Source organism: Trachurus japonicus, chromosome 13, assembly GCF_045865225.1.
Source record: "Trachurus japonicus isolate A0001 chromosome 13, Traja_1.0".
Lineage (NCBI taxonomy): Eukaryota > Metazoa > Chordata > Actinopteri > Carangiformes > Carangidae > Trachurus > Trachurus japonicus.
Genome location: NC_140919.1, coordinates 23,645,405 through 23,672,054, shown reverse-complemented (window position 1 = coordinate 23,672,054; position 26,650 = coordinate 23,645,405). Strand labels below are relative to the sequence as shown.

The following is a 26,650-nucleotide window of genomic DNA, read 5'->3' as shown; positions in this document are numbered from 1 at the left end:
TGCTAGACACTAAAATAAACAATAATTTGGCTGTTTATTGTCAAGTGTCTTTATTCTGTAAATCTCAGCTGTAAACACAAGTTTTATCAAAAAATCTTAAAATGTTAAATTCTCTCAATACTTGTCTGTGAGCCATAAAGATTTTGTGTCTTTTATGGCTTTATTTTTCATAGAGAGCACCGTATAAGGGTTTATAATGTGAAATCATTGAAATACAAAAGATATTATTATTCACACTGCAGCTCTGCCTGCCACGTCTGTGGAAGAATTTGTTTAATCCCAACATACTGCATCTCTGAAACTCATTCTCCATAGTGTTATGGGAATCAGAAGTGAGCAAAAGATTCAAGTTTTCTATTTTAAAAAAAAGGGCAATTTGATGTTGCCCAGACTAACATTTTGCTATTTTCTGTTGCAGCTCAATTTAACTCATCCTCAACAAATAGAACCACGTAACAAAGATTCAGATACACATCATCTACCACTGTTTCCTCATCAGCTGAACCAGAGTCCATCCAGAGTCAGGGCCACGACTCAGATTACTGTAACATACCATGTAAGTTTTTCACCTCTATATCTTCTGTTTCTCCTCCAACTCTAACTTTTTGTATGTAGACAGCACCTACACACTTCATCAAAATTCCTGTTCAGCCTTTGGCAAGGGGCGGGGGTGTAGCACACACACACACACACACACACACACACACACACATTTCTGCCTGAGGTATAGTGAAGCAAAGGTCAGCTGGTCTCAAGACCAAAAGAAAGAGTATCAGGAATATTATCCTGAGCATGTGATGGCGTACGAGTGCACATGCTTGCGTACGAGTGCACATGCTTGTGTGTGTGTGTGTGTGTGTGTGTGTGTGATCACAATGAGATCACACACTTTGTCAGAGGACTTCCCCCCAAACAGCTCAATGAGTGAGAGAGAACAAGAGAGAGTTGACTGCTGGGTGTGAGAGAGAGAGGGTGGAAGGAAGGTCTGGTAGAGGGGCAGAGTAAGATGGTAGCGACTCAAAAGAAAAAACAGTAATTGGTTGATATTGGATAAATACAATTGCCTGAAGATTTTCATTACAAACCATCTCTGGATCATATTTTGTTGAATTCGGCTTAAGAAAAACTAGAGGAAACTTTTCAGCAGTGGATGTTTTCCCCTGTGCTTCTTTTACTGAATCTAACCTTGTCAGCTGCATAAAACTCTGTGAGGGCGTCAGGGTCTCCTGTGTCCACCTTTTCAACAGGAGTTTACATTCCCACTGTGGTTAAGACTGGAGCTGCTCTGATTTTTTGATTTTTTTTACCATGAGGAGCCTGTGTGTATTTGCACTTCTGCTGCAGCTTCTAGGGACTTCACTATGTCAGTTCCCTCGCCCCTGTGCCAACTCAGAAGGACTACGAACCAAAGAGTGCTGCCCGGTGTGGGAGGGTGATGGTTCAGCCTGTGGTGCCCTTTCAGGTCGTGGTTTCTGCACTGAGGTGTTGGTCTCAGATGAGCCCCATGGGCCCCAGTACCCACACAGTGGGATCGATGACAGAGAGCGCTGGCCTTTGGCTTTCTTCAACCGGACGTGTCGTTGTGCTGGAAACTATGGAGGTGTTAACTGTGGGGAGTGCAGGTTCGGCTACTGGGGTTCAAACTGTGCTGAATACAGGGAGTCGGTGCGTAGGAACATCCTGACCCTGTCCACCGCTGAGCAACAGAAGTTCATCTCTTATCTGAACCTGGCTAAAAACACCATCAGCCGTGACTACGTCATCGCCACAGGGACCAGAGCAGAGATGGGTGAAAATGGGGAGAACCCCATGTTTTCCGACATCAACGCCTATGACCTGTTTGTCTGGATGCACTACTACGTGTCCCGGGACGCCTTACTGGGAGGGCCAGGGAATGTATGGCAAGACATTGATTTTGCTCATGAATCTGCAGCCTTTCTGCCATGGCACAGAGTCTTCCTGCTTCACTGGGAGAATGAGATAAGGAAGATAACAGGAGATTTCAACTTCACCATCCCATACTGGGACTGGAGGGATGCCCAGTCCTGTGAGGTGTGCACCGATGCTCTTATGGGCGGACGCAGCTCCCTCAATCCCAACCTCATCAGCCCTGGCTCTGTCTTCTCCTCATGGAAGGTGAGTCCAATTATTTAGAGGCTGAAAAGTCTTTTTTGTGCAGAAGCCTTGTTTTGTTTCCATCTCATGCCACACTTCTGTTGTCTTTAATCCCATTTACCTAATTGATCAAAAAAGAGGGATTTGGTTGGAAAGAAAAGAAGAATTCATCAAGTGATCCAGCCAACTTGAAAGATCAGAGCAGAAATCCTATTTCAGAGGCTTTGTCTCCACGTCCCAGAAAATCTATCCAGGAGACACATTTTATTCTGTTATTTAGTCATTGATTGTATTTTGTGCCTTTCACTTCAACCTGCTATGTTATTCAACAATAGAATCATTTATCTTCACTAATATCCATCCATGCACAGACACACAATAGACAAGGAATGAATAACAGTTTGTTTAGAGTATTTGCTGCAATACAGCACACAAACAAAGGGATATTATGTGTTACAGCCATTTAACTAAACTCATTTATGCCGGTCTTCAGGCTCAATTTAATGTGTGTGCGTGTGTGCTCTTGTGTGTGTGTAGGTGATCTGCACCCAGCCAGAGGAGTACAACTTGCGAGAAGTATTGTGCAACACTACCGGGGAGGGCCCACTGTTGCGTAACCCTGGAAACCATGATCCGAACCGCGTGCCTCGAATCCCCACAACAGCTGATGTGGACTTCACCGTGAGCCTCACCGAGTACGAGACGGGAGCCATGGACCGACTCTCCAACATGAGCTTTAGAAATGTCATAGAGGGTAGGAGTTCTCTCTCACACACACACACACACACACACACACTGGTATTACTTCTTTCATCTGTAACCATCAAATTACTCTAACATAATCCTTGGTCTAATCAGTCTAATCTAGTAAATGAGTCTTGGTTCATACACTGGCAGAGATGCATGTTCGTCTGTGTGCACACAGACTATTCAAGCCCCACTACATGCACACATAAATCAAAAAACAGCAGGAAGAAATATATAAACCCTTAACCCATCCATGACTATTATTTGCAGACATTTCTATCACTGCTTCCATCGTCAGCGGCCTTCAGCTCGCCTTGTCCTCAGGATATGAAAAGCTCTAGTTTGTGGGAAAAGCTCTTGAAACACTACAACTGGGTTCATCCAAACCAATTCAGCTCTGTTGAAAGTTCAAATGTTCAGTCTATTGATAATGTGATTTCCCACTGTCTCAATTTTCCCACTTATCTTTCTCTCCACACACTCCACTCAACACCGCCACACTGCAAACCTTTTCTACTTTCTCCCTCTCCTGTGTGTTACCTTACCATCCCTCGTTCTTCCCTCTATCCCTCAATAACTGTCATTGTTACTCTCTTATAGAGCCTTCCTGTTTTTGTTCTCCCTCTCTCCTGCAGGCTTTGCCAGTCCAGAGACAGGTATGGCAGTGTCAGGCCAGAGCACCATGCACAACGCCTTGCATCTCTTCATGAACGGCTCCATGTCCTCAGTGCAGGCTTCAGCCAACGACCCCATATTCCTGCTGCACCACGCTTTTATTGACAGGTATGATGACACACAGAAAAAGAGCAAATATACTGTTTATCTGCTTTATGTTCTTTATATTTCTTCTCCAGCATCTTTGAGCGCTGGCTCAGGCTTCACCAGCCTCTCCGGAGCAACTACCCACGTGCCAATGCTCCCATTGGCCACAATGATGGTTACTACATGGTGCCCTTCATGCCTCTCTATAGGAACGGAGACTATTTCCTGACTGACAAGTCTCTAGGATATGAGTATGCTTACTTGTTGGACCCAGGTGGGTATAGATAAACAAACAATGTCCACTGACTTGAGTCTTATGTACTACAACTTTTCCTCTATGTAACACTGCCTTATCTTGTCTGTGTGATCACAGGCCAAAGGTTTGTGCAGGAGTTCCTGACGCCCTACCTCGAGCAGGCCCAGCAGATCTGGCAGTGGCTCCTGGGAGCTGGGATCCTCGGGGCTCTGATCGCAGCAGTCTTGGCCACAGTGATCATCGTTGCAAGGAGGAAGTGGAAGCGCAGCCAGAGGAGGAAGAGGAGATCAAGCTACGGAGAGACACAGCCACTCCTGCAGAGCAGCTCCGAGGAAGGTTCATCTTCATATCAGACTACGATGTAACACACACAGATACTGCACATACAGATCTATATGAATGTAAAAAAAAAAACAATTGGGGACACTTAGTATTTCATTAAGGAAACGAATGAGATGAATCTGAGTGCAAGACTTTGTAATTGATTTGGAGTAATAAATCTATAGAAAATGTTCAAATAACATATGAGGGCACAGATGAGTTAGTGAAACATCTTTAAAAAGTCAAACCTTGTTATCAGGCGACTTGGACATAGGAAAAAGGAACTGGCAGTTTTCACAGGTTCTCACATTTTTTTATGCAACAAAAACAAAACAACAATTTCATTCCCTTCCTGTCTGTTTAGGGGAAAGGTGAAAGAAGAGACAGCATTAGATCTGATTGAAATGGCTGCGAGGGGGGATGTGGGGATGTGAGGTTTAAAACATTATGGAGCATGAGCCGGAAATCATTAAGATGTCCCTAATATTTTACACATTTGGAGGATACGTGTGTGTGTGATATTTCTGTTTGACTAACAAACTGGCAGACTTTCAGGGCCATTAAATGTTCATTATACTAATGCAACAGTATCCAAATGATATACAGATTTATACACTACACAGATTCTTCTCTGGTGGGTATTTAAACTGTGAGTTGTGTCAGGTTTTTGTAGATTTCCTGTCTCTTTACAAAAGCTACTCAGCAGACAGTGACTGCAGTTCTGTTTGGATCACTAATGATGGCGTCTTATTCCTTCTTAATAAGTAATTTGTTTTTGATTTTACTCACTGACCTGAATACCATCACTTTAAGCTACTCTATGTACAGGATATATGCCATATGTGAATACAGTAAATTTTCAAAATAACACTCAACAGCACTGACTATAGCCAAAAAGAAAAATGAGAAGGAATAGAGTAATGTTGATCATTTAAAGCCAGACCAGGTCTGCTGTAGCTGTAGTGACTGCTCAGGGTGTTGAAGTCACATTATTTGCTCCCTCGTACTTAATAAACTTGTCACAACAACAAGAAAATACCTCTTTCTCAATTGAGTTTGTGTGTTTTCAGCACAAAACTCTCACGTACTCATGTGTGTTGGCGCTGGTGCTAAAGGACCACAGCGTGCTATGATGCCTGTGAGGTTTCTCAGGCCAAGAAGATGCATCATGATAACAAGGATGACTCATGTGTTTGTACATGCTGCATTAAAATCACACTTGATCCAAGTTTTGGCTGTCCTTTCTTCCATCTGTAAAAAATACAGGAATTTTGACTTGGGTGTTACTTATCAAATTTGTGTTTAGTTTGTATAACAACCTACACTTCTTTCATATTGTTTAGCAGCAGCTCAGTTCGAAGGCCATTGTCTGATGGGCTGAAGCTACTGCCATTATAGGATATTATAGGTAATGTTTTGTTTGTAAAAAAAAATAATAACATACCAACATTGCAAAGACATGAATAGTTAATCATTTCTAAGTTATATGCAAATAAGCAACATACAATAAATAGAAAATCTTTTATTTTCAGATTTTTCAGTCAAATATATTTAAACTTAAAATGCTAAATAAATGGTAGCTAATGACAGTTTGAGAGGATATGTTTGTTTGTTTTTTCATCAAAAAATCAGAAGTGTAAAGAGGTTAAATCTTTTGCAGAAACGTGATGTTTCCAGTTTTGGCAATTTTCAAAATACTATCTCACACTAAAATATAATTAACTACAAAATTAAAACTAAAAAAAGTGTCAAACTTACCGTTTACTATAATTATTTTGAATTTGTAAACTTCATTTCTATTTTTTTTTTTATATCAATAACTACACTTTAGAGAAATGTAAAAAATATTTTGTGGAGAAATTGCCAAAGCCCTGCAGAAGTTTTTCACATAACATAAAATAACTTTATAAAAATATATAAATAAATTCAAAAACAACTAACTAAAAGTACTGGCATGAGGTGTAGTCGTCCATTGCTCGAGCATATCTCTCAGATCCTGATGAGTGACACTCTCCAATCAGATCCTTAGGTCTGTCTCCCAGCTCAGACACTAAAATGTTAAGAGCTAGTAAGATGTAATCATTTACACATCACCTATATCAACTACACCTCCCATGGTGTTGTGATTGCATGCCAAAGGCTAAGACTCATGGGAGATGTAGTTTTTGAATGCTAACAAGAAAACAAAACAGGGCATTCAGTTCACAATGCCTGGTACTTTGGATTTAGACAAAACAGTCAGTGTATTAGAGGTCAGGTTGGTGCTGATTTGGCTTTCTATAATCAGAACCTTTTGGTCAAAGCTTGTGGGTTGGCAGTTTGGTGTCAAGCGGATGTTGAATCAAGCTGAGCGTAAACAAGCCACTTGGCTAATACTAAAACTGGCACGTGGTGTTGATCACATTTGATTTGTTCATGTGCTTCCACATTATCTAAGGCAACCATTTCTAAAACATTTGCATATAAAAAAACAGCTTCACTGTCTTGTGTCATATTTCAGTCCTCGTTCCCAGACAGATAAACTCCCTATAGTGTAATATCATAACAGTGGGCAGCATCAGGGAGCAACTTCAGGACAACAGGGCATCAAGCAGAGAACTGCTATTCTTGGTTTCTCTCAGACATTGATCAGATCAGATGCTGAAGTTGAAGCTTGTAAAGAGGTCGTGTTGATCTGTAGAGATTGCAAGTTTAAGGTCTTGTCCTGCTCGACCATATGTGACTATGGGCAGTGAGACATATGAAAAATAATGCAATGTTTTGACACTACAAATTCTTGGACAAACTTTCAAGTAACCATGATTGGCCAAAAATATTCAGAAATTTTCTGAAAAAATATTTTTCCCAAAGTGTATTAAAATTCGTAGATCCCAAAGTTTCTGGTACAGAACAAGAGCTGAAGTTCGCTTAGCTAAAGGATTCCTTGTTGAATTCAAAGATCGTCCCAGAGGATCGGCTTGAGTTACACAGTCTGTGGAGAGTCCTGGAGATGCCCTTCGGTCCACAGCAGAAAACCCCAACTTTCTTACTGAAACCACAGGGAAACACAGTAACAGTATTGGAAGACATTCCCATTTTATAACTTTCACAGGACAAAAATATTAACTTCACTCACTCCTTATTGGTCCTCCCAATCTCATCAAACAGTAACTTCCACCTGGGCCGACCAACCAGCAGCCTCGAGGTGAGTGGCAGGTACTTCTCCTCAGACATGCTCTATAAATGAAAATGAAAAATGACACGGCCATAAAACAGAAAGAAAGAAAAAGACTGAGGATTAATACTTGACAAACACGCATGAAATGGACAAAGCCTAACATTAACATCACAAGACAAATGACATTACGTGTCATGACACAGAGCTCAGAGCTGATTGAGAGCCAGAGCTATGTGTAGTCTCACTGTCTATCACTGATCAGTTACGTCTGTGAGGGCTCTGGGCTCAGGACTCAGGGGCAACATGAGGATCAGGCCATAAGAGTTTACTAAAAGACTCAAAGAATAGTGTGTTCTCTGTTATATACTGCCCCCTAGTGGAAAATGTATGTAAAGATGGGCAAACAGTGGCTCTATGATGAGATAAATGTGTGAATACAACGAGTTGAATACATGAATTAATTGAAATGATTGTGTGCGTGCGTGCGTGCGTGCGTGCGTGCGTGCGTGCGTGCGTGCGTGCGTGCGTGCGCGTCACTTACTTGAAGACTGTCTGCCCGGCTGACGTACAGTCTCAGGTTCAAGTAGTCTGGTTTGTTTTCCTGCCAAAGCTGAATGACAGATATAAACATGTAGAGTTCAGTATGAAGTTGTGCAGCAGAGACGTCTTGTTTGGACTTATTTAGTAGACAAAGTGCAACATTACATCAGTTCATGTGTCACAGCCACAAGATGGCATCAAATTCAACAAAATAAAAACACTTTACACTTAAATATGTACGTGCTTGGTGCTGCTCTGCTAACTTTTCCCAATGCTTACAATGATGTGGACAGTAAGTGTTATGCAAAGTTTGACTTTACATGCACAGGTGCCACAGTAAGCTCTCCCCCGGCTCATCAGCCAATTTTTACGTTCATAACCTTTGACCTCCTCCAGCCACTTCAAACCCATAAAACACACACGGCGTTGGAAAGTTGTCTTAACAGCCTGTGGCGAGTGAATTGTCTTTGCTGGTAAACTTGTTTGTGGGGCAGTGGTTCCGTTTTAAAATTACCAAGTCTTAGGCAAACAAAAAATACTAAATGCTGAATGGTTAAACAATTTCACACTCCATTTATGACCCACTGTTTGATTCCCATGTTAATAAAATTTATATAACAAGTAGGCTACGGGGTGCTGACTTTGTCCTGACCTTGTGATGAAGGGAACACAGCAGCTCAGCAAACCAGTAAAAGGACTGAATCTCCCTGCAGACCCAAACAAAATACAACCTCTGCAACCTGAACCCTGTCCAACCATCACTGGGGCGGAGAGCAAAGAGCAGAGAGAGAGAGAGAGAGAGAGAGAGAGAGGGAGAAGAGATTGTAAACATCAAATAACTTTCTCAAAGCATTCATCACTTTGCTGTATGTGACAGTTTCACAACTCACAGTAGAGCATGCAGCACACAGGCAAACGGCGTGACCCCGATTCCACCGGCAACACACAGACTGACATCGTAGTTAAACACGTCCTGTGATGGACTTCCAAATGGGCCGTCCACGTAAAGCCTGGGAATATGGACAAAAGACACAGAAACACATTAGCCAAGAAACTGGACTAATATGCACCCAGGTCAAAAACAAACAAACAGATAAACATCCTGTATCTGGGATCCCACAGTCTCTCTCTGTGTGTGTAATGTATGTAATACACACAAAATCACCAAGCACAGTCAAACCAAAACTGCTGCATGAACAACATATACCAAAATATGTTCAGACCATATTAAACATGAAAAATCCAAACTGAGCCCAGAAAATGGCTGGAAATGCTTCAGCAGCCTTTCACACCCCAACACCCACCACATGGCCAAGTGAGGCTTGGCTCAGCCTCACACTCACATAATCACAAACCCTGTGCTCACTAACACTTCTGAGAACATTTTATTCATGGCTGAAAATGTGTTAAAAAAGAAAACGAAAAAGCCACACCTCATGTCAAGTCCTCCTATACAAGTATACAGAAATGTTTTATGATGTATCAAAATGTAACTGTAAGCTGCCACAGGGGCATTTAAGTGTTTTTTTAATATACAGTATTCTACAGAATTTTTAATGTTCCTTATAAGGACAATATGTGTTATACAATCTTTAAATGTAATATGCATTTATACAGCAGCCTCTACTTATGGATGTCCACATAAGGAATTATATTGATTAATAGATTACTAAGAACCTTCATTTTCACTTACAACCACATTAACCTTTAATTAAACTTAAATACTGTGATACTGATTATAAATGTGAAGTGCAGGGACTTACTATTATTAGTAAAAATCCTCTTTTTGAAAGAACTGAAATGAATGATTTCAATTAGAGGTGTTTTATCCTCATATTAATATACATGTAGACTATTTGCAGCATACATGTAAAGGGAAATCAACCTTCTCCTGACTGTAAATGCACACTTTTGTAAACCTCAGCCCCCTTCACAGAGCGAGGGGGGGTTGGAGGTTTGATGGTTTGTTTAGCTCTGGTTTACTGTCACAAAACAAACTTGTGTTTTCTCCGGTGCCACATCTCCCTCTCCCTATCTCTCCCTGTCTCTCTCTCTTTCTCTCCCCCCTCTCTCTCGATCACAGAGCAGGAAGCACAGGGTCAGGGGTCGGGAGGTCGCGACCTCTGACCCCTCTGTGATTCTGAGCCTTCATGAGAAATCACTTCAGCCACATCACTCACACAGTCACAGACACAGACAGAAAATGTACTTGGGGTATCTCCTCTGTTGCACCATGGGAAGGATCTCGATCTTCACGTCAATCTTTGGTTGAGGGAGCAACAACTGCGTGAAGCGCTCTGAGAGGAGAGGAGAGGAGAGGAGAGGAGAGGAGTAATTACACAGGAACAAATCCACTGGTCTAACCTTGGACAACAGAGAGTGTCATAGTACATAATGAAAGTATTTGTCTTCACAAATACCACCAATACACACAGTTCCAGGTCTTTTCTATACATCCCAGTTCAGTTTTTTCCAGTGTGTCTTTACAACATGCGTCATGGCAGATTAAGGGGCCAACATAAACAAATCCACTTCCCTTCCTGTGCTCTGAAAACATGTGTGTGTGTGTGTGTGAATATGTACAGTAGTGAATGGAAATCAGTGGACAGGGTCTTGCCTTTGTCACAACGCCCCAAAGGGCCACAGCTTCCTCTACAAGTGAGTCACTATTGAGACTGCTGCACAGGCAAAACACAACACAGATCATCTGTTTTTGACTGTAAACTGACACTGACATACTGTACATACAGCTCTGGAAAAAAAATAAGAGACCACTTTCACAAATGTTTCTTAAAAGCATCTCTACATGTATGACAGTCATTCTTTTCTTTTCTTTTTTAAATACCAATACCAATACCAAAGTAAGCGATCCGGTGGTTTTGGCTAACTTCCTGTCAGCCGATGGAGTTAGCAGTCCCCGCCCTCGTCCCTACGTCACCACATTCACGCGCATCCCTTGGCTGCACACACAGAGAGGACCGCCCCTTTATGCCATTCTCTCTTCTCATTGGATAAAGGTTGTAGGATACAAGGAAAGTTTTCTCCTCGGCTTACAGCAGAGCAGAGTGACTGACAGACCCGTGTTTCAGACCAAACACTCTATATAAGTGATTGCCGTCGGAAGATAGAACTATTTAAGAGTTATATTAACACAAATATTCAGCTTACTTCTGATTTAATGAGACACTGATGAGGTCATCACCTGAACCACAGATTATAAAACCACTGCTGGGATTAAACATCGACATTATCCCACAAAAACTGATTTATAAACTCTTCCTGAGTTAAAATATTCTTGCTGTGTTCTTTAGGAATAAATATGAACATGTTTTCTTTGCATTATTATTATTCAAGGTCTGAAAAGACTTGATATTTTTGTTATTTAGACTAGTTTAGTCATTAGCCAATAAAAGCTCTAAATGACAATATTTTTTTTCAGTTTTGGGAGAAATGTTGTCGGTAGTTGATAGAATAAAACAAAAAAAATGTAATTTAATTTTACTCAAACACATACCTATAAATAGTAAAACCAGAGAAACTGATCATTTTGGGAGTGGTCTCTTAATTTTTTCCAGAGCTATATAATATGTCGTATATAAACTGTGTGTGTTGTGAAAAGTTGTGCACTCAAGTCAAGTTTTTTAATGAGACAATGAGAACCATTCTAGCATCAAGGTAAAGACATAGTCACACACACACACACACACACACACCTTACATAGCCTTGCAAAAAGACAGATAAACAGACACACACTCCCGCTGTTCCTTATCAGAGTGGACAGGATGGAGGTCATTTTGTTTTTGTCCTCCTCTTCATTACCTCTCCTCTCTGGGGAGGATGCATTTCCGAAATACTACATTTTTGGGTTAGGGTGTGCGTGTGTGCGAGGTGCATTTGTGTGTGAACCCACCGGTCCAGTCTCCCACGACTCTGAGATGGATGCCAAAAGTTTCCTTGTTCTCTGTGGGACACTGTGAAGAGTTAGAGAGCAAACCGTGAGTCAGTGCAACACACACACACACACACACACACACACAAACACATATGCAACTAATAGAAGAGATATAGACATAGACATACACAAAATCCAGAGCACAATACACACACACACACACACACACACACACACAACAAAGCTACAATTCCTTTCATTACATTTAACAATGCAAACACACACACACACACACACACACACACACACACACAGCCTTCCTGTTGGCAGACAGCGTTACTAGCCTCAGGGGTCTGTCTGCTCTCTGTCAGTGTGATTCTCTGCCCTCGTCCTCAAAGCTCCATAACACACCAGGCGCAGGCATGCACGCAGTTTATGTGTGTGTGTCTTTGTGATGGTATGTGTGTGTGTGTATGTGGATGAGTCTGTGTCCATCCGTGTATGCTGGCTAAGCAGAAATATGTTTCTTTATCTTCTTTATCTAAACTACTAAATCTAAAAAACACCAATAAACAGTGTGAAACTGAACACTACTGCTCGACCCAGCTGTCAATCAAGTGCCAGCCAGGGGCAGAGGGGGCAGGACGTTGAGACAGACAAAGGACTGCATGTTCTTTGCCAGGGGGAAGAGATTTTAAGAAACTGTAAAAACACGTGTATGTGTGTGTGTGTGTTTGCATTGTGTCATGAGGGAGGAATGTGTTGCGGCGGGTCGGAGAGTTGCATAAAGTCTTACCGTCGTAAGCGTGAAGGGATGGTTCTCAAATGAAGAGACACCTGGACAGTTAAGAAGAATATACTGAGAAAAAGAGAAAAAGAAGATGACCAGGGGGGGGGGGGGGGTGAGAGGATTAGACAGGGGAGAGGTAAAGAGGGAGGGGTGGGAAACAAAGGAAGTAGGAATAGTAAAACACACGATGAGATACAATGGAGATGTAACACGGACAGAAAATGTTTGGCGATTGCATGTCACGTCCGCTCACCTGTCCTGGACGAGCTCTGAAGTTCTTCTTCAGCATGCGCAGCTCAAAGACATCACAGGGATGCTTGATGACTGTCACTATGGTAACGGGGTCGCTGCTCCTGATGTAGCGGTAGAGGCGATCCGCACAGTAGAGACAGAGAGGGCCGCTCACCCAAAGCCACGTCTGAGCACACATCAAGACCCAAAATTACACAGGTATTACAATCGCAATCACACCTGAGATTTTCTACATCTTCATATTCACAGGTCGTGGTCAGTATAGTGTAGTTTAGTTTTCCTTTAAAGGGATAGTTGAACATTTTGGCAAATTGGCCCATTGCCATAATTCCTATAGTCATAGCAGTAGGTTTGTTACCTTCAATTGTCGGTGCAAGCTATTTTTAGAACGGTGGAGCAGAGCCGTGAGCTGCTCAGAGCTACGAGAGCTTGGTTTCTCTCATCAAACTCATCAAATACACAATCCAACAACTCCAAAACGCTTGTGAAAGTTGTGACCTGCACATTCACCACGCTATGAGATAATAACGGAACATTACGAGACGGAGTTGTTTTCGAGGCAAATGCAGAGACTGCTTGTTGAAAAACTATCCTCGACGGGAACGCGCATCAGCTGTTTTGCATGAATTTACCTCTAAAAACAACTCCATCTCGTAACGTTCTGTTATTTTCTCATAGCGTGGTGAATGTGCAGGTCACAACTTGTCCACCAGAGCGTTTTGGAGTTGTTGGATTGTGTATTTGATGAGTTTGATGAGGGAAACCAAGAAATTCCATCAGCCTCCGTAGTGTAGCTCTGAGCAGCTCACGACTCTGCTCCGCCGTTCTACAAATAGCTTGCACCAACAATTAAAGGTAACGAACCTACTGCTATGACTATAGGGATTATGGCAATGGGCCAATTTGCCAAAATGTTGAACTATCCCTTTAAGAGAGGAAACCTCTGTTCATTTATATGTATGTCTAATAGTCATAGCAGATACATTTAAATTAACATTTTTTCTGTTGCTGTAAGACGTTAAAGCAGAAGTAAGCGATATTTTTGTGTCAATATAAGTCTTAAATAGTTATATCTTCCAACAGCAATCACTTACATAGAGTGTTTGGACCGAAACACGGGTCTCTCAGTCACTCTGCTCTGCTCTGAGCCGAGGAGAAAACTTTTCTCGTATCCTACAAGTTTTATCCAATGAGGAGAGAGAACGGCATGAAGGGCTGTGTGTGCATGTGGTGACGTAGGGACGAGGACCAACAGATCCATAACGAGGGCGGGGGCTGCTAACTCCATCCGCTGACAAGACGTTATGGTGCGTTCAAGGCAACCCATAACTCGTGTTTTTCCGACCTGTGAAGTCGTACCAGTTCGATCTGGTACGAGTTCACGGGGCAGAAGTTACGAGTGGCCGTTATAGTGACTTTCACAGGTAAAACAGGTCGGAAAAACACGAGTGGGTTGCCTGGTACGCTACAAAGTCGTAAGACGTGACGTGAAGCTGTAATTTACGGTTTCAAAAGCCTGCCTGGAACGCAGCATTAGCCAAAACGACCGGATCGCTTACTTCTGCTTTAAGCCTTTAAATTACAACTAGACATGAAAACGTTTCCTACATGGCAGCTCATGACATCTCACTGAGATCCTGATATGATGAGAATAAGCTCTGATACGGGAAGGGCTTTGGGAATCTCAGACTGTATCAGTAGCTGTCTATCAAGGGTTTCTGCTTCTCCCAACTTGTTCCCACGGCACTAACACAAGGGCGCTGTGGAAGAGGAGAGACATTCCTGAAAATACATACTAAATCTATCTGCCTCTCCATCACAGTGGGTGGTGTTTCTGTTTCCTTCTGCCGGCAGTTATCTGTGGAAGACTAATTGCTCACAGCTCCAGTAAAGCCTGGGGAGCACAATCGGGCATAAAGGGGGATTTTATGGAACCACCTCGTTGCTTAACGACCACGTGCAAACACATAATCACACACGCAGGAAGAAACGCACACAAACACATGCCTTGATGTAGAAAGAGGATGTCTGCTCCTCCCCAACAGTACTACGCCTCTAATAAACTCCCTCTGACACTTCTCAAACTCAGCACACACGCACAACATGCACACACCCCCTACAGCACAGACTGCACTGCACACACACACACAAACACACACCACACATACATACATTTAAATGCTAGGATATAGGAAAAATACACCCACACACACCTGAGGGTAGTGCGGTTGGAAGTGCGCTTCCTCCACACATCTCCTCCTCTCTTCATCTTCACCCCGGTCTGGCTCTTTGCCCTGCGACTCTGCACTGCTCTGACTGGCTCGGAGGCAGCCAGGAGGGTGACCCTCTAAGTTGGTCTGATACTTCAGGGCTCCACTGGTGGAAAAGACAAGAGTCAACCTGATGTTAGTCTGGTTAGGTTATAGTAACTTTTATAAAAATGCAATTCATGTATCAGGAATGTTTGAGTACTACATGAGTGTTTTGATTGTTTCTTGACCGGACTGCACAGTGAAATGTTCTGACTGACTGAGACAGTGATAGAGTTGAGTGATAAAAGCATCTTTTGGTCGTCCAGCTGACTGTTGGGAGTTTCCTGATAGGCTGTGTTGTTCTTTCGAAATGAAGCAACGTAATCAGAGGAACATTAACAGGCTGCAGTGGGATAAAGGGCTGAAACCAGTTGACACTGAGCTGAATGCAAATACGACGCAATGGTGTCAGTTGTTTACAGTGGTTCCACAACGGTTTTCAAGTATGTCCTCAATTTCACACACTGATCACACACCCAGCCATATGCTCGGTTTTTACTTAGTCTCATATACGTCATCTGGACAGAAACTAAAAAGCACGCACATGCACTTTGCTGCACTATTTTCCTGACACGTTAGAAAGACAGTATAGTGATAATTAAATAATAATACACTTTAAAAGCAACAGCGTCTATTCAATCAACCGAGGTGGAAAACATGCCCATAAAGCTAGCACGACTGTGTTTGTATGTCTTTGTCTGTTTGGGCCTGTCATGACAAAAACCTCATAAAACAATCGCCCTAAGAAAATATTAAAAAGTTGACGTCAGTTTGAAATGGAACAAAGACATGAATTGGTATTTTATGTTGAAGTGAGAGGATACTTCATACTGACTTTGTCAATAGTGTATTAACTACTTCTAATGAGGTGAATCAGAAAACTATGGCGTGATTTCATGAACACAACAGGAAGGACAGAGAAATGAATGTGGTTGTTGACAGAGGAGCTGAAAAACACGACTTTGTGAATGAGGTTTCATTTGCTGAGAAAACGTTCTGGGATGTCTCCGGCTGTCAGCGGGAGTCTCCAACATTAGCTGAAGTGAAGCACATTCTTATCTCTGAAGGTTAGAGGTTAAGATGGGGACAACCTGTACCATCAGTGCAGAAGCCAACACACACACACACACACACACACACACACACACACACACACATACACAAACAGAGATTTCACACTGCCATTAGTGGGCTGAGCCCTGAAACCTACCCAACCATGTGCACCATGAGGATGATGTAGAAGACAATGAAGAGGTTGTGTGTGTACCAGAAGATCTCATAGTGGGACACCCTGAAAAAAAATAAAAGTGCAAAATGACATCATACATGATTGTTTTCAAAGATCCAGGAAGTTTCAAGGTGGAAATAGAGACCAAAACTATACATGCCAATGAGAAATACTAACCTGGAAATATAAGGAAGCAGGTTAATGGGAGAAAGAAAATAAGAGGAGACAACAAAAGATGAAAGCAAAGTCAGAGTTTGTTCAGGATAGACGCAGAGACTCCCAGCTCAGAGGCTGAGTAAGCAGGACACGAGAGGTCAGTATTAAAGGGGTCATTACACACAACGACCCCTCCATAAACACCGTATTCTCCCTCTTTTACTGCAACTTCTTTCATGTTTGTGATCTTTAAGTATATCCTGCTTCTGTACAGGGCTGCCTCAAAGCCTGAGCAGCATCATTCATTTTATCCATCCATCAGTTGCTCCCTCGTATCCGGGGGTCAGGTCACGGTGGTAAGTGAGTGAGCGAGGCATTCCAGACATCTCTCTCTCTCTAGCAATGCTCGCCACCTCCTCCTGGGGGATCCCCAAGAGTTCCCAGGCCGGATGGGATATGTGATCCCTCCTCCAGTGAGTTCTGGGTCCTCTCCCAGTCGGACATGGCCAGGAAAATCCAAGTTCCCTCCGGATGTCCGAGCTTCTCACCCTATCACTAAGGCTGACCTCTTTCTGTTACTTCCAAGATCTCAGGAGCATCCATCCATCCACTGGAAAATTGAGAGCTGTGCGTTCCATTTTCCAAATTGGAGAATTCTGAATTCTTAGCTGATGGATAAATTGACTTTACTGTATTGATCCTGTGCCAGTGAGCTGCAGCTTTCTGAAAAAAACAAACTGGGAACTAATGTTCAGGAGTAAAAATGCTGATGGAAAGTCTTATAAATGTACAAACTGTTTTGTAATAACCTTCAGCACATTATTGTGTGTTACTGTAATGTCACTGGATCATTGCGACTCATTATGTCGGTATTCCTCTGGTGTGCTGCAGCCATCATCCCACCACTCCAGCCACTTAGCCAAACTCTTATCTAAAGCCTTAAGTGGTCTGGAAAAGCCTCTTATCCTTTGTTCAATTACCGAAGAAAGCAAGAGGAGCACACACACACACACACACACACACACACACACACACGAGGCATACACACCTGCACAAGTTAAGACACACTCATGCTGAGTGGGTGACCCACCATGACCTCAGTAATGACAGAGCTGAGAGTGGAACATTTAGAGGGGATTTGCTCTGTAACAGAGCGCTGTTAGCATCTCTCCTTATGGTTTCCATCTACCATTTCTCTCTTCATCTCTCTCTCTCTCTCTCTCTCTCTCTCTCTCACACGCACAAACAAAAACAAGGGAGTGATAAACTCAGAAGACAAAGGCGTATACTACACATGGACAGAAGACACAGGGCAGACACATGTGTTTAAACACAAAATCTGCAGCTGTATTTAAAAAAACGAGACGCTTCATGGTAAATACATTTCTCTGCAGTTCAATGTGTTTCACAGGCCCATCTCTTATAACGGTTGAGATAGAGGAAGTGTGTCCAACTCTCTTAACACATCCGTGACACGGCACATATAGAAAAGAGACGAGCTATGATGATGATGATGATGATGATGATGGAGCGGGGCGGTTTAAGGGGACCTACCGCACACAGTAGGAGGAGGACAGGAACATCAGGAAGAGGATGAGAACCAACAGGACCCCCGTGACTCCTGGGACTGCAGCCAATGAGAGAGCAGAAACAAAGTCAACAGTTAAGTTTAACATCAAACGACACATACATGTACTCATCTTCAACACGAGATTTATACTGACAGGTCGTGTTTTAAAGGGCAGAAATAAGAAACACAAAGAAGGGAGAATGGGAGGATCACAGTGGAAGAGTAGTCCTGCTTACTTGTGCTCAGAATGATCAGCTTGGGGTCCTGGGAAGAAAAAGCAACAACAAAAAGAGCTGTTTGTGCATGTCATGCTCCAAGTCAGTTTTTAGGAGGACTAATTTAAATTTGAGATGTCGCAGGAGAAGCTCACTTCAGAGAAAACCGTCAACACATCCACTGCTAATTTCCTCCCCTCCAATTGAAATCACACTAATAAGCAAGTGGAGTCTTTGATTGGAGAGAGGCTGCAGAAGCAGTATAGAGATGTGTGTGTGTGTGTGTGTGTGTGTGTGTGTGTGTGTGTGTGTGTGTCTCACCTCTCCTCTGTAGCGAGCCAAATTCAAAGCAGGAAAGTCGTCCGAGTAGCTCACGCTGAAGTTCACGACATTTACCAAGTGGGCTGACACGTGCATGACTAGACACAGAGAGGGAGGGGGGTTACATGTAACTGATTTAAAACACACGTCTTCATGCACAGACAGACAGCAGCAGCTACACCGCACATCCTCTGCTCCAGACACACAAACAATTAATAATACGCTTCAAAATGAAGTGCAAGCGAGCACATGTACAAACATCTCTTTGTCTATTCAGCAGAAAGTCAGCAAAACATCCTCCTGACTCACCGACACACACACACACACACACACACACACACACACACGCTCTCCTGACATCATAGGCGAACCACGCAGCCCTTCGACAGCTGATGGAATTAGAGGGCGTAATCATGAGACACAAGGGTCCTTTTTCTCACTCACATCCTTTCTCACTCCCACTGCTTCCCACCCCCCTTCCTCCTCTCTCTCTCTCCATCTGTCTGTCTTATCAATGTCTCTCTCCCATCCCTGCTGCCTCGCTGTCTTCATTGTCATTTGTTGTCTCAGAACTACTCGGCTATTAGAACATGAGAACGTAGCCTAAAGGGGAGAGGTGTGTGCGTGTGTGTGTGTGTGTATGGCAATAGTGAAAGAAGGCTTTTACAGATGATGTAATAGTGAAGACCAGATGCCAGCTCTTGCACTTCTCCTATTTCCATCGTTCTATGTTGGCTCTATGGACGCTGTTGTCAGACTGAAATATTTGAGTGGACTGCCGTGAACTTTTTTTAAGTCTCTCCAACTTTTGGATGCGTTGCCATGATGTTTTGCACAAATATCCAGGATTTCGAGAGGAGACATAAAATGTTTCTTGTACCAGGCTGTGGACATGTTTATTTCTGCTTATTGGCCATTTTAAAATGAGAATCCCTTTGGTGCCAGTCTCAAGTCCCTGCCCCCTCATTGTCCATGTTTAAAACTCGTCTTAAAACTCTTGGCTTTATTGTTTTAACATTTGTATTGCTTTATTGTTTTTATATTGTGTTTTTTTTATGTCTTGCGTTCTATTCTTATTTATGTACAGCACTTTGTTCCAACTGTGGCTGTTTAAGGTGCTTTATAAATAAAGTTGAGTTGAGTTAAATTGAGATGCGTAGTTTTTTGTTTCATTTTTCATCCTCAGAGGTTGCAGCTTGGTATCACATCCTCAACGCCATCAGCCACCTTCACAATGCTATAAGTCAACAGCAGGCACAAGCACGCAGCAGGTCGTTGTTGTCGCAAACTTTACTTTGAGTTCATCCTTTTCGATGTGACTCTGTTGTGTTAGTGTGAAAAACTGTGATCCAGTCTGATCCAGGCTCCTCAGGAGAAAAATAAAAAAGCCCGACGCTGGCTGCTGAATAAAAGGAAGCAGCTTGTAAATCAGAGATTTAGTGGACACACAGCTGCCAGGAGCTGCCATGATGTTATGAGACGAGACTCTGAACAACAATAAGAACACACACACACACACACACACACACACACAAACTCACACACAACCACACACACTCAACTTGACAGCAAAAACACACATGACCAGCTGGGAGGACATCACAGCTGGTACTCTAGGAATGCTGAGCCAGCCTGGGTCCATTTATCCACACGTTACACACACACAGTTTACACACCCAGTGATACATGAGCTGTGTTGATAAGTGAGCGTTTTTACCAGAGAAGATGCAGATGGTGACTCCACAGGCCACATGAAAGGTCTTGCTCTTGTCCAACAGTCTGCGTGTCTTCCTGCTGGATACCTGAGTGTGTGTGTGGTAACACAGACAACAGTTATTTTCAAGCAACAACCGACACTAATAACTTATGAATCGTTACTTTCAATGCAGCAGACTTTCAGCTGTTTTCTTGCATTTTTTACATCAGAATCTCAGCACTTTATTTCTAGGGTTAGGGTTAGGTCAGGTTTACACAATATAACAACAAGAACACCATCATACATTTTTGCGATGTGACATGAGAAGAGGAGAAAATGTGGCGTACCCGCCCAACGAAAAAACATTTTTCTTTTATCGAAAACAGCCTTGTCGTGGGAGTTTTAAGGGCTTTATTTTGAAGGATATGAAATTAGAGACAGATGTGGATGTCTTAACTTGTGATCAATTTGCCGTTTCAAATAAAAATCCTGAATAAATCACTTCTACTTTACTACCTTCCTCAGTGGTTCGAAATCCAACCCATTCATCACTCCATTCTTCCGCATGCCTATTTCTCTTTCTGTACTCCCTCCTCCTCCTCTCTTCCCATCATCCCCTTACCCTTCAGTTTTCCCTTCCTCACCGTGTGTGTTCCTCGGACAAAGGTGAGCAGGGAGCGACACATGGGCAATAGCACCAGGCTGCAGTTCAGGTTCAACACAGACGCCGACGCCCTGCTGATGCACAGGCCAGGCTGTGGAGGACACACACACACACACACACACACACACACACACACATTTATAGTTAGGCAGTTGCTGCAACAGGAGCTCCTTGGCGGATGTAAAGTGATAAGGGTCTGGCGGATTATGGACACACTTTTGAGTTGTTCCTATTCAGATGTGGACTATTTAGTGTGTGCACTGAAGGCTTGAGGCATGACTTCCTGCCACACAGCGTTTTCTAAAACCATCTTTGTCCTTCTCAGTATGGAGACCAACAGGAAGCGTTCTTCCTTTAGGCATCTCTCTGATTAGCACATGGACTCCACTGGTCAGTAACTGTTAAGTAAAAATAATATTTGAAACATGCTTTACAAATCTTAAATGACTGGAGTTGCTCTTATTTAAAAGAATCAATAACAAAAATGTTACTACATTCTAATCTACACAATTGAAAGAAATGAATCTTTTGTCTCTTACTTCAGTTTACTCAATTTGTTTTAGTGCGGGCCTCTCCTTGGATACAATTTTAAATTTGTATAGGCTTTCAACAGAAGTACAAAACAAGACACTACTGAAAGTAAGACAAAGTTACTAGCAAGTGGCAGTTCCTCTTTGACACACTGAAAACTACAGCTGAATAACTTTGAGGCGAAAGGAAAAGAAAGTAAAGTTCTTCTGTTCTCATCTTTTGTTTTGCTTTATTTATGTTTATTTATTTAGACTAGACATACAGTAAATAAGGGAAAATGTGCGTCATATCGAACATCTACATTGGGTGTATTCATTGTGATTGTTTGATTAAATCTGAGCTGTGACTCACCTCTCAGATTATCTCTGATGGTAAAGTGCAGGCAAATCAAAAACAGATTCACTGTCTGACTTGTGATGTGATTCTACAATTTGTCATCTCTGATTAAAGGTTATGTTCAGTTCAGGCAGTGAAAGGACTACTACTACTACTACTACTACTACTACTACTACTGCATCTCCAGACCAGGATGAAAAATGCACGGCTTACTTGAAGTGACATGGGGAGGGGATGTCAGGCGTATAATCTGGCTTTACAAAGCTCAAGCTACAGCAAAATGATCGAAGCTGTTTTGAAGCGGAAACACTGGATGTACCTTGGCGTCTGCTAAACTCAGCACATTTAAACACTTTCTTGGCAGGCTCCTTGTGCACTGCAGGTGCTGTCTCTTCTGATTATTCCTAAGGAACTGAAACAACTAGTGTGAGATGACGGTGTGTGAGTGTGTAGATCGGAGGAATAAGGGAGGAGAGGTCCAATATAAGGGACACTCTATCCAAGGTCAGTGGATTCAAATATTGGTATAGTGGCAGAAGGTTATCTGAAGAGATATGATTGATTATACACGCCGCCTCCTACTGACCTCATAAGTGTAAAAACACTTGTTTTCAGTGATTAGACACACAAAATGACAGTCCACCTCAGTCCATGAGAACACGAAAGGAGCACAACTACTAGGAAAATACGTAAGTGCAAGACGTGCAGCAGCAGGGTTTCTGAAATGTAAAAATGGAGCATGCAGGCAGGTCAGAGTTATAATCGACACCTGTGAAGTGAAGTGAAGTATCAGCGCCAGTAAACTCAAAAAGTCTGATACCTTCACCCTTCAAAAACTTCCCACACACATTCTCTCGGCACAGCTTCCCCAAGAGAGGCAGCTGACGACAAAACCACAAGCAGGAGATCAGATATCCTGCTTTCTGTACATCCCCGAGCCCAGACTACCATAACACACACACACACACACACAATGTCACTCTCTCAAACACACACACACACACACACACAGATACAAACCAGGTGAATACGATAAGATGCTTTCTTGAAGTTAAATCGAAATCCCCCTCGGCAGCATTAATGCTTTGAAATACATCTCCATCATTCTTATGGACATACACACATACACATACTCATGCATATCTATAAACACTTTCCTAGATGCACACACATACACACACAGAGAACCTTCAGCCCTCTGGCAAGGCATTTGGTTTAAGCCAGAGGCGTGCCCACACTTGCCCCTCTCTCTCCCCTGTGCCTCCCACTGTACAGGCAGTGCATGAATAGCTCACACATGCTGCTCGCTGCCACATCTCATTTTGCCACTTATTTCATGCTGCACACATTTGTTCCCTCTGTTTGATTTTCATACGGCCTTCTTTATGTTGTAAAGCCAAAACTCAAAACACTGCTACACACCTGCACCAGCGCATTTCAGATCACATCACTCACAACAAAGGGCTAAAGCGGAGGAAGACTGAAAACATCAAAGTGCATGTAAAGATCTAACAATGAAGCTGCCAATAGGTCCAGTGGCTTAAAACAATAACAGATGCAGTTCATTTGTATACATTCAAGGGATAGTTCAACATTTTGGCAAATTGGCCCATTGCCATAATCGCTATAGTCATAGCTCATTACCTTTAGTTGTCGGTGTAAGCTATTTTTAGAACGGCCGAGTGGCGAGCTGCTCAGAGCTACACTACGGAGGCTGATGGGATTTCTTGGTTTCCCTCATCAAACTCATCAAATACACAATCCAAAAACTCCAAAACGCTGTTGTGGACAAGTTGTGACCTGCACATTCACCACGCTATGAGATAATATCGGAATTTTACGAGACAGAGTTGTTTTAGAGGTAAATTCATGCAAAACCACTGATGCGCGTTGCGTTCAGGGACAGTTTTTCAGCAAGCAGACTCTGCATTTACCTTGAAAACAGCTCCGTCTCGTAACGTTCCATTATTATCTCATAGTGTGGTGAATGTGCAGGTCACAACTTGTCCACCAGAGCGTTTTGGAGTTGTTGGATTATGTATTTGATGAGTTTGATGAGGGAAACCAAGAAATTCCCTTGGCCTCTGTAGCGTAGCTCTGAGCAGCTCACGGCTCTGCTCCGCCTTTCTAAAAATAGCTTGCACCGACAATTAAAGGTAACGAACTTACTGCTATGACTATAGGTATTATGGCAATGGGCCAATTTGCCAAAATGTTGAACTATCCCTTTAAGCATAAAATCATAGTGATCTTGGCAAGAACTTGAACTTTTAATGACGCTGGCTGTCCTTGCTTCCACTAAATCACAACTTGAACAAAATCAGTTGAGCGATGCACAGCGATGCAGACACAGACCTTCAACATGACAGAGTTCCAGCTGGTGCAAAGAGCAAGGAAGCCAAGCTGTCTGAGCTCACAGAGTCTCAGGTGGTTGGACAGCACCAGTAATGTCAGTGCAGTGGTATTTGTATGATTCTCTCCAAAAGTAAGGAATGTTTTCTCTGGAACAAACACACTCGCAGATAAACACACACACACACACACACACACACACACACACACACACACACACACACACCAGGCTTGAACTTGTGACAACAATTACATGAAGGCTCACGTGGGTTATTGCATGCACCAAAACCCTGATTCTCTGTGCGTGTGTGTGTGTGTGCCAAGGCTCATGTCACTACAGGCCAGTGCTACACAGGCCAACTGGGGAACACACACACGCACAGCTAATTGCTGTCACAGAGTTTATAGTCATAACTTGGACTCATTAAAGCTGCATGTGACAGATGACCGTCCATCACTAAACTGGTTTCAGAGATATTAATAGAAATCTGTGAAGCGGCTGAACACAGCGGCAGGTTTTGTCAACATTTTCAGACTCTGCTGACGAAAACTTGCAGCCTCATTGTCACTGTGGACAGACACTAAGAAAGAATCACATGACCCATTTAGATTCATGATATATGGAGATGTAAAAATTGGAAAGTTAGTGCATTTTCTCTGCTGATTAGTGATACTCACAGCACTTTCATGCTGAGTTAAGCTTCTTATTAATTTATTTTTTGTCAGCCATTAGAATCTGGATTAATCAGTGTGCACACCATCAAAATCTAGAAACCTGGTTCTGCTGATGATGAGTCTGTGAGGATCTTAAAGACTTTGCACACTCACAAGGTCGGCTTCAGTAGTATATGATCTGCTATTTATTTTGGTTTTCAATTCAGTATGTAATTCTCTGTGGTGGCATTTTCCTATTGCAGTGCATGGGAGTGCAGGTAACAAGCACCAGCTGTTACAAAAAGCCTTAAATGAAGTGTCCTCTGATCAATGATCAGATTACCATGGTGATATCCATCAATGTCTGCCTGTTTTTTTTCAGTGGGTTGCAGCTTGATGAATTGACTAAACAAAATACATGCAGTTCATTTAGTGCTCACTTCTGTTTTAAGTCAAACGCCCACACACTCACTGATATGCACTAGTGTATTGGCACTTGTGTGATGGATTTTGTCAGCGTCACCTAAACCTTTATACATGGTCATACTAATAGACTTTCACATATATTATTATTACAACGTCTACATTTGAATCTTGACCAGCAGTCGATTATGTGATAGTGAGTGCTGTATATACATGGAGCTCTGTGTTAAAACATACAAGAAAAATAATGAATAGGATACATCATGGGCTGTATATGTTAATGTGTCAGGTCTTACTTACCCCAAGCATCTTGTAGAGGTAGTGATACTGCTGTCCAGTGGAGTAGAGCAGGAAGGTCTTTACAAACAGCCATGTGTTAGCTCCCAACCACAGCATCTACACACTCACAATCCACATATGGCACAGCATGTAATACAAATCAGAACATCATATCTGCATCTGTTCTTAAAACTAACTGCTAATCCTTGGCATATGTTACAGTAATGATTGTCGCAGGTTTTATGGATACATCATGATGAACTCACTATTTCTGTAAACTGTGTCTAATTACTGTAATTCATTTAGTGTCTGAGTTGATTTTCCTAAGAATTTCTCTTGACAAAAAACGCAACAACTAAACCAGACAAATTCGTTCACGACAAAAACCATCTGGGCGCAGCTTTTACTGTAAAACTTTGAAAGTATTTTTTTTTCCTCACCAGGACCAGATGCTTTCCTCCCTCGTTGGCGACCCAGCTCCGCAGCGACACAACCATGATGCCGTCACAGTCCGGTCCGAGCCGGGCGGCTGATCCAGCCCAACTTCTCACCAGAGCCTCGGTGTGACTGAGAGGAGCAGAGCCACTGTCCTCCGCGGAGTTCCCTCTCTCTCTCTCTCTCTCTCTCTCTCTCTCTCTGTGTGTGTGTGTGTGTGTGTGTGTGTGTGTGTGTGTGTGTGTGTGTGTGTGTGTGTGTGTGTGTGTGTGTGTGTGTGTGTGTGTGTGTGTGTGTGTGTGTGTGTCTCGTCCTCCACAGACCGGCCGGTGTTTTTGCTCCGTCCTGTTACTCCGCTACTGTCTACTCTGCTCTGAGCGCTTTTGGACTTCTTCTCATTCAACCCCCGGAAAAAAAAACCCAAAAAAGCGACTCTCAGCGGTGACGAGCTCCGCAGCAGCACCGCTGAGCTCGGCTCCTCACCTCACCGCAGCCCGGCCCCGTGTCACATCAGGCCCGGGCGGTGAGAGAGCAGCACCGCCCCAAACATCCTGACTAGTCTACACTGACTGGGCCCAATAAAGATAACAGGACAGACAGGAGAACAATAAACAAAGATCCAGCGCTGCTCACTGCTCCGTCCTG

General features: G+C 42.8%; 2 protein-coding genes across 2 annotated transcripts; one reads left to right on the top strand and one right to left on the bottom strand.

Moving 5' to 3' along the window:
* Positions 1 to 1,185: 1,185 nt before the first annotated feature.
* tyr (tyrosinase) lies at positions 1,186 to 5,429 on the top strand. The gene is made up of 5 exons (XM_085795485.1): positions 1,186 to 2,136; positions 2,653 to 2,869; positions 3,498 to 3,645; positions 3,717 to 3,898; positions 3,998 to 5,429. The coding sequence occupies exons 1-5, from the start codon at positions 1,309 to 1,311 to the stop codon at positions 4,243 to 4,245; spliced, it is 1,623 nt and encodes a 540-aa protein (XP_085651611.1). The 5' UTR covers positions 1,186 to 1,308; the 3' UTR covers positions 4,246 to 5,429.
* A 323-nt stretch (positions 5,430 to 5,752) lies between these two features.
* On the bottom strand, positions 5,753 to 26,148 carry nox4 (NADPH oxidase 4). Its single transcript, XM_085795483.1, has 18 exons — positions 26,011 to 26,148; positions 25,592 to 25,687; positions 20,976 to 21,086; positions 20,353 to 20,437; positions 18,636 to 18,733; positions 18,336 to 18,363; positions 18,084 to 18,156; positions 16,356 to 16,436; positions 15,047 to 15,209; positions 12,835 to 12,999; positions 12,588 to 12,650; positions 11,810 to 11,870; positions 10,108 to 10,195; positions 8,789 to 8,908; positions 8,551 to 8,659; positions 7,900 to 7,968; positions 7,317 to 7,417; positions 5,753 to 7,229 (listed from the first exon to the last, which is right to left on the bottom strand). The coding sequence occupies exons 1-18, from the start codon at positions 26,065 to 26,067 to the stop codon at positions 7,109 to 7,111; spliced, it is 1,689 nt and encodes a 562-aa protein (XP_085651609.1). The 5' UTR covers positions 26,068 to 26,148; the 3' UTR covers positions 5,753 to 7,108.
* Between the last annotated feature and the right edge of the window lie 502 nt (positions 26,149 to 26,650).